The sequence below is a fragment of the Apostichopus japonicus genome, chromosome 12 (assembly GCF_037975245.1).
Source record: "Apostichopus japonicus isolate 1M-3 chromosome 12, ASM3797524v1, whole genome shotgun sequence".
NCBI lineage: Eukaryota > Metazoa > Echinodermata > Holothuroidea > Aspidochirotida > Stichopodidae > Apostichopus > Apostichopus japonicus.
This window is the reverse complement of record NC_092572.1, coordinates 18,373,740-18,382,332: the sequence shown is the minus strand read 5'-3', so window position 1 is coordinate 18,382,332 and position 8,593 is coordinate 18,373,740. Positions and strand designations below refer to the sequence as shown.

Genomic DNA, 8,593 nt, shown 5'->3' with positions numbered 1-8,593 from the left:
TTTACTTAGAAATTTGAAGATATATATATTTCTTTAATTGTTCTGTCTCCAACAGCCAATTATTATGATCATCTCATTTATGAAGTTACACATTTGAAATGAAGGATTGAATGGACTATTAAAAAGCCAACAGGCAATGATAGAACCCTGTAACCCAAATCATAAATTACGATCTCACAATTGATTATTGATCTGAAATTTTTTTTATGAACATAAAATTTACCCTGAAAAATTAAAGAGTAAAATATATCTTTGCTGAATCACCATATATAATATTTAATAAACAGCCTAGTAATGTTATAATACAATGAAATATTTTCTGTTAAACGATAATATATACAATCACAGCAGCACCCAATGTAGTTGTTGTTACAACAGCTGTGTGCAAAACAACAAAGGTTAATAAAAACTTAGAATTATATCCAGTCGAATGTCGACAGCAATCTCAAATCTTTTACTATAACCAATTTCTATCAGTAATACAATTTACTTTTGAAGTAACTTTGTCCATATTTAGAGCCGATTTTTATTTTATTTTGTTTAAATTTATATGAAAGTATGATAAGGGCATTTTCTGAATGATGTTGTAAAAACACTTCTAAGTAAATGTGTTTCTAAAAAATGTTTGGGCCCCACACCCACAAACGTCCATGAGGACTGAGCCACAACCAAACAAGATCACCCTCCCCTCAACCCCCACTCCCCATCCCTCAGAATTCATTATCAGTATACATGAAAGTAAGCTTGGAGTATGGACTTCAGCAAACTCCAAAACACTTTTGACAAAGTTCCCAATATCTGAAATGTGTTCCATTTGAAAAGTGTTCCATGTTGCAGATCAGCAGTGTGTATTAAGAGTCTGTGGCTCAACTGGTATGGCATAACCGAGTCCTTAAAGTTAAATAAAAAATCCCTGGGCAGAAATGTATTTGTTTATATATATATATACACTAACCTTTTCTGTATTAAATGAACAACTAAGATCTGACTGGGTAAGTTATATCCAAATTCGAAAGAGCCAAGACATTTTCATTTGAATATATTAACTAAGAACTATTTCAGAAGTAGGTACCTACTGTATGTAAGCTACAATTAATAACTAGGAGAAAAAATGGGGGGGGGGACACTGAGCAGTGCTAATGTAGAGCCTGCATAGCATTCTATCATTGTGCAGGAAAGAATGGTTGATATTCAATTCCTGACTTTTTTCTGACAAATTAGACATTTATCTTAATAATAATGAATAATGAATTTAGTATTGGTGTTAGCTACATCAGTTTATGACTAACATGGTCTCGATTTGTTCAGGATCCCAGAATGTAGTTGAGGGTTTAGTATCAACTATTATTTCTACCCTTCAAGTTGTGGTAAACCTGAGCTTCTCATTCCTGTTGTGGCTTTCATGATTACCATAACATTGTTTTGATCCATACATTCATTGCGTTGCAATTGTTGCAAATATTGCAAAAGTTGCAAATGCACATCAACTATCTATGTCATAAAGAAAACCTGCTGCAAAGCTGAAGCAATATCAAAGAAAAGAGTTTTTCTCAGCAGACCACAAGTGCCCTATTGTGTGAAAATGTAGTGCCCATTGTGTAAAACTGCTAAGCACTTTGTGAAAATGTAGTGCCCATTATGTAAAACTGCTGAGCACTGTGTGAAAATGTAGTGCCCATTGTGTAAAACTGCTGAGCACTGTGTGAAAATGTAGTGCCCATTGTGTAAAACTGCTGAGCACTGAAGATTTCATCCTACACAGCCAGGCTACAGGATGCTCCAGCCACCTAAGCATCATTCTAAATCAGTCTACCATAAACAGTAAAGGGAAAAAATGGAATGACTTAGCTAAAAGGGGACAAAATCAAAATCAAATCAAATAAAATGGTGATCATATTAACATGGATTCAATGGATTCAGCTTTACATAAAAACCATCAAAGTTTTAATAAGCATGTTTTATATTTAAAGAAATTCAAGGAATAGAAAAACCTAAAAGAGATGAACAGGAAATGAACAAATATTCTCAAAACATTGCATTATTGGAGAAAGTAAAATTATTTCATCAGCTGGAAGGGTGCCACCAACTATTCTGAAAAGTTGTCTTGTTAAGCCTCTGTTGATTAAGCGTTAAAACTGCATGGCAGCTGACCAGTCTAGCAGACGACTTGGAGCAAAACCTATTTTCATATTTTAGTCCCTTACCGAAATCCCAGATCTGGCTTTATATCTGGTTTTATCTGGCCATATCAAGCCTTTATCTAGCCATATAAAGCCAGATATAACTGGATAAAGAGTCAATCCAGATATACAGATCAAGTTTTATCTGGCCATATAAAGCCTGATACAACTGTATATAGAGTCAATCCACACTTGTAAACGTAGCACATCATATTTGTTTACAAGTTGAATGGCAAACAACATTTGTGCATATATCCATATACTTCCTGGATCATACAGGGGTATGACAGCTTGGAGAAATGCTTAGTTTCTAGCTTGATCTGACTTGTAGCAAACTCATTCTCATACCTTAGATCATAATTTGCCGTAACCATGGAAAAGTGTGATTAGTTGTAGGAAGTTGAGATTTAGTTGAAGTCCGTATAGACTAGTAACCTGGCTCATACACAACTGGGATCCAGACATCGTATGGAGTGAGTGGGACATAGGAAGAACTCAGAGAAGTGCAATCCAGATCAAATATCTAGAGATAACTAAGGCCTGGGCATGAAGAACAAATGATGTGATTCCCTCCCTACCCGGAGTTGGAGATTTACTCAAACACATCACAAGCAAGCAGGGCTTAATTGCTCGTTAGAGATAAATTATTGCTTATCGATAGTTCCTCCTGCTTATCCTGCATGTATAACAAAGAGATCGTAGTGTCGCTCGATCACTCCAGAGTATGTGTTGACCTGCTGCTGCTGTTTCTGGTCACACTTGCAAAATCGCAGGTTGACCGACTGGCCAGAAAGAGCGTTGGTTATAGCAAAATATGTCTGTATGATATGTGTACAGTATGATAAATAAACCTCGTCAGTCGTATCTTTGCTGAAAATTAACCTGTAAGACAAAAGAAGAGAAAAATTGTGATTAAATTAATTGATCTGAAACACACGTAGCAAGAAAGCAAAACTGTTAAATTGTTTTGTGACAAAATAGGCAAAAAAAAGACAACTTCAGCTCAATTGCCATTGTGTTGTCACTACTGCTCCGTTTCTTGAAATAACATAGTATTCAGATCTTTGCTATTAAACATTGTATACAGATATGGTTCTTGTAGTGTTATACGCTTAGTCCTTCAGGTACATAACAAAGAAAGGATGAACACGATACTTCTATTTATGTCTGTTTATTGAATGGGTTCAACGATCGTTGATAACAAGCGCTGTGAACATAATCTAGCATGAGTAAGCTGTATCTCATAGCTCGCAATGTGAACACAACATAAAGTCCCGTATACAGATACTTCAGAATGATTACATTACATCCCCAACCCAAGCATACAACATGCCTAATCAAGATTCCAAGTTTTTGGTTTAACCAATTGACCTGATCTACTTCTATATTGTTTAGGTCTAGGTGAGCTACTTTGAGAGTAGCTTGTTATCTCTTTAGAAATTTCACTCTGAGTCTGTGTTGGTGGTTGAGCAATAGGACCTGTGGTTAGTGACTCAGTTTGCTCATTAGTACTTTCATCACTTACAAATCTGACAAAACTTGGAACAACATTTTTGAAAACCAGTCAACTTTTTGTCCACTGGATTAACCATTCTGACTTTCTGGAGAATCCTTTGAACCTTACCTTGTGCAAGTCCATCGATGCCATGGCCTTCCCAGTGCATAGACTTCTGCACTGCTAATTTCCACTTGCTGTAACGAGACATTCGATCTGAACAGAAATGAAAGTATAGTAGCTTAAAAGTCATCGATATTACCCCAAATATACTAACATATATAATGGTGGTCACTTAATATTCAAACTTTCAAGGAGCATTTTTTAACTGATGTTCTTCGGTAAGGGCTGTTTTCTCCAGAGTCCGATGGGAGATTTATTAACTTTCTATTTCTGACACTCCTCAGTGTCTGGGAATAGTTGGTGGGAAGAAACCCCAGGGCAAGTACTTTGAATACTTGTAGCTATTTTCTGTTTATTCTGTGTTTGGAGGAGGGGCCGTAGGGGACCCAGAGCTGGACCCATCTTGGTGACTCATTTTGGGTGTTTGCAAACCATAATTCGGTTTAGTACGAGCCACTCTGGCCTGTAATCAAGTATTTCTTGAATCAATTTCTGTGCACGACCCACTACTACCCAACTGACATTAATAATTTAGATTTACCTTGCTCTGTAACAGATGGAGTGAATTCTGATATAGCGCCTTTAGGCTTCTCCTCTTTAATATTCCAGACACCAACAGCATTTCCAGCAGCTACGGCAGCACCCAAGGCAGTGGTTTCTAGCATGGCAGGGCGAACTGGAAAAGAGGCGGTACATATTTTGAATGTCAACATTTCACTGTTTACCTTGTGCAGTATCTTTACCCCTAACATTAAATGGTATGACCCATGTTATACCCCCACCCAGTTGGGTGTACATCATGTCATCCTGAGAGCGAATAAACCAGCATATGATAAGATATATAAAGCTCTCTCTGAAGCCTTCTTGTTCCTGGACCATCGGAAGCCTAATGACATGTTCTCCAGGACAGAACACCTTGCAAAGCCATATAACACCATATAACACCCATTCACTTAAATGCTGCTACATGCTATGCTGTATGTAAAGGTTTTGGGGTTTTGTCTTAAAGGGTACAATAACACAGATAACCTCAACAGTTATTTACACTAACAACATCAGCCGTAATTATTTGATGCAAAAGTAGGCTAGGCTTTGGTACCATTGTTATGAAGGTATGGCAGGTTTGATAATTAAATGGAGAGTAGGCCTGGCTTAGTCATCACTGCTATTAAAATGTGATAGGTCTAATTCATAATATGCACAGTAGGCTAGGCTTAGTTACCACTACTATAAAAGTATGGTAGGCCAGGTCTAATAATCACATGCAGAGTAAGCTATGCTTTAGTTACCACTGCTATTCACATGTGATAGGTCTAATTAATTATATGCACAGTAGGAAAAGCTTAATTACCACTTCTTTTAAACTGTGATAGGTCTAATTAATTATATGCACAGAAGGCTATGCTTAGATACCACTGCTATTAACATGTGATAGGTCTAATTAATTATATGCACAATAGGCTATGCTTAGATACTACTGCTTTTAACATGTGATATAGGTCTAATTAATTATATGCACAGTCGGCTATGCTTAGTTACCACTGCTATTAACATGTGATAGGTCTAATTAATTATATGCACAATAGGCTATGCTTAGATACTACTGCTTTTAACATGTGATATAGGTCTAATTAATTATATGCACAGTAGGCTATGCTTAATTACCACTGCTATTAACATGTGATAGGTATAATTAATTATATGCACAATAGGCTATGCTTAGATACTACTGCTTTTAACATGTGATATAGGTCTAATTAATTATATGCACAGTAGGCTATGCTTAGTTACCACTGCTATTAACATGTGATAGGTATAATTAATTATATGCACAGTAGGGCTAGACTTAGTTACCACTGCTAACAGATTTTCTCAAAGTTTTAACATGTCAAGACCCATAATATGCAACAATCTTACAGATTTAGCATGTTCTTACTTCAGAAGTACTTTGCTAGCAATAAGATTTAATGACAAGGTTTCGATACAGCGTGAACTTTATCAACTATAAGAAGGGCATCATCATCACTTACTGACAGGAATGTTGAGGAGATCGGCTTGTATCTGCATTAGTAGGTTATTGGCAGTCATACCGCCATCAACCTGTAACTTGGTGAGCCTTATACCAGAGTCTTGATTCATTGCATCCAAGATCTGACAAAAAAACAATGAAAAAAATACAAATCATTGAGAAATACCCCTTTTTTTAAATACCTTTTCCATCCTTTCTTTTCTCATTACTCTCTTCTTTTTTATTTTAGTCCTTTTTAATATCCCCACAAAGAGAAATGCTGCTGCATTACAAGTGAAATATATCAACTTGTTCAAAATATGTAAACTTGATCAGTGAAATGTGAAAATTGGTCCAAAACTGTATGAAGTTATTATTTGTTTATCTCCTTGTTCAGCTTTCAGATAAAAGTTTATAAGAAACATACATATATACATTAAACATAAATTGTTGTTTAAGTAACAATACCTCTCGTGTCTGGAAACAGACGGCTTCTAGCACGGCTCTGGCAATATGTGCTTTGTTGCTGAACTGTGACAAGCCACATATAATACTGAAAACAAGAAGAAGAACAAACAAATTATCATCTCTCCAGCCTTGGTCTGAAAATGTTGAAAATTCTTCAAAAGCTATTTGTCAGTTTTAGTTGATTACATTGTAACTGGTTCTGGCTATATTTATATACTAACTATAGTTCACAAAGTTTATATAATTGTAGTTGTATTTGTTACTATGGTTAAAAGAGTAGAGCACCCCAAATCAGTGGGCGACAAATACAATGTATGCCACTTCTTTACGTAGATGAATCACCTAAAAATCAGGAATAAGATCAACTCATCTTCTTTGGTTACAACGATAATATCACAATATTCTGCAAACATGAATGCTTTCAACTAGTCAGCTTAGCCAATAAGTATGCTAGAAGGACAAGTGGTCACTGATAGTCAACTTTGTAGGTCTGCCATGCTTTTCTTCTGATTAATTAAGACAATAAACTAATTACCCTCTGGCATCATTTTGCCAGTACGGTGCAAAGAGACCGGAGAAAGCAGGTACAAAGTAGACTCCACCGGTGTTCTCCACAGATTTAGCCAGTGTTTCTGAAAGAGAGCAATATTAACATATGGTTTTCATTCTTGCCTTAACAAGTTGGGACTAATATTACACTTGTGTTGGGGGTTTTGGGGTTTTCTTAAACTTGTTTCCTCCCGATGGAAAAAAAGAAGAACTATTAATATATGGTGGATTACGTGAGGGCAGTGGACCAAAATAAGTCTTGAGCAATCATAGAGAGGGTTAAAGTGGACACAAATTAGTTAAGTACAGTACTTACGATATGGATATGTATGGAATACGATATGGATATGAATCTAATATATCTAAGAGGAAATATGAATCTAAGCGCCTGACTTAGGTCAGCTTGCGGCTTTGATAAGCCAATGATGGCTTCTTCACAAGTTCCAGCTTGCAGGAGGATCTAAAATACATACACATATGCCAATAATAACCTCCCCCTCTCCTACCATTCGCATTAAACTTGTTAGGACCCCCTTAAAACCCCAGTCCTCTCAAGCAACGTCCACTGATGCCCACCACAAGAATGAGTGCTCCATAAGATGGTTTTAGAATTTAAATAAAAGGAATGAATCATAATGTCTCACCTATTTCAGAAGCATCTTTGATCATGCCAAGGTTATCTCTGAGCCATCTGACAGCTGCCCCACTGATAGCTATCGAACCCTGAAGAAATCAAAATTGATTCTGTTATCTCTGGTAGCTACTGTATGGTAAAAAGCTACACATATGGAGAAATGTATTAACAAGTGATTAATACAGCATTTATGATGACTAAAATGGACTGATTTGTTCACTTAAACAGCTAAAATACAGGAAGTAGTATTTTTGTCTATTTAAAGGCTCTCTCCTACTGATGAAAGAAGGGACTGTAAGATTGTTAAGTACAAAAACATTGGGTAATATGATCACAAATGGCAGAATGTTTAAGGGTTTGTAAAGGGTGGGTAGTCCTTCCAAGCCTGCCTGCACACAAGCCACCGACAGACTGACTGACAGGCTGAGTAGTTTCGAATGTCACACATACACTACCTTTCCATAATACAGGACTATTTACAGTAACCCTAGTAAAATAAACAACATACGCTGCTAAACGTAGTCTAGCTAAACGCGGTCTACCAATTCCTGTTTTTTTAGCTGTATAAGTTTACACTGTATAAGTTTACTTAGCTGTATAAGTTTACTTAGCTGTATAGTTTACTTATACAGTTTAGCTGTATAAGTTTACAAATCAGTCCACTTTAGTCATCTAAAGATTGGTCTCTTGGGGGAGGGGGAGGGGGGGGTAGGAGGAGGGGGAAGTGGGGTGAAACTCACCTCTAGAGCATAAGTGACGGGGGCATCTTTGCCAAGTTTGTAACCTACTGTAGTCAGTAAACCATGTTTGGATATGATGGCATCTGTGCCTGTGTTGTAGAGAAGAAAGCAACCGGTCCCGTACCTGTCAATGTAAAAGACAAAGCCATGTAAGATGAAAAAGTTCTATCAAATATTTAGTGAATAATTTTTGTATTCTCTAAGTTAAAATATTTAAATTAGTTAACTCATAAAACACTGACCTTGTCCCAGTAAGTTTCCATGCTTGTTTTTTTTTCTTTCTTTCCCATCCCCACACCTTCCTTTTCCCTCCCCACAAAATATCCCCTCCACACATCCTCCTTTCCCTTCAAAATCTTCCCTTATCTTACCACACTTCCTTTCCCCTCCTCACAT

At 36.6% G+C, this 8,593-nt stretch overlaps 1 protein-coding gene across 2 annotated transcripts in view; it reads right to left on the bottom strand.

Annotated features, from left to right (window-relative positions):
• LOC139977148 (glycerol kinase-like) overlaps positions 1-8,593 on the bottom strand; it is a 31,647-nt gene continuing 23,054 nt past the window's right edge. For both annotated transcript variants that reach the window (XM_071986300.1, XM_071986301.1), the window contains exons 9-16: positions 8,198-8,321; positions 7,468-7,546; positions 6,810-6,906; positions 6,275-6,359; positions 5,829-5,949; positions 4,340-4,474; positions 3,805-3,891; positions 1-3,062 (exon numbers count right to left, since the gene is read on the bottom strand). In XM_071986300.1, the coding sequence (XP_071842401.1) occupies positions 3,058-3,062; positions 3,805-3,891; positions 4,340-4,474; positions 5,829-5,949; positions 6,275-6,359; positions 6,810-6,906; positions 7,468-7,546; positions 8,198-8,321 (733 nt within the window). In that variant the 3' untranslated portion in view covers positions 1-3,057. The remainder of the gene's footprint in view (positions 3,063-3,804; positions 3,892-4,339; positions 4,475-5,828; positions 5,950-6,274; positions 6,360-6,809; positions 6,907-7,467; positions 7,547-8,197; positions 8,322-8,593) is intronic.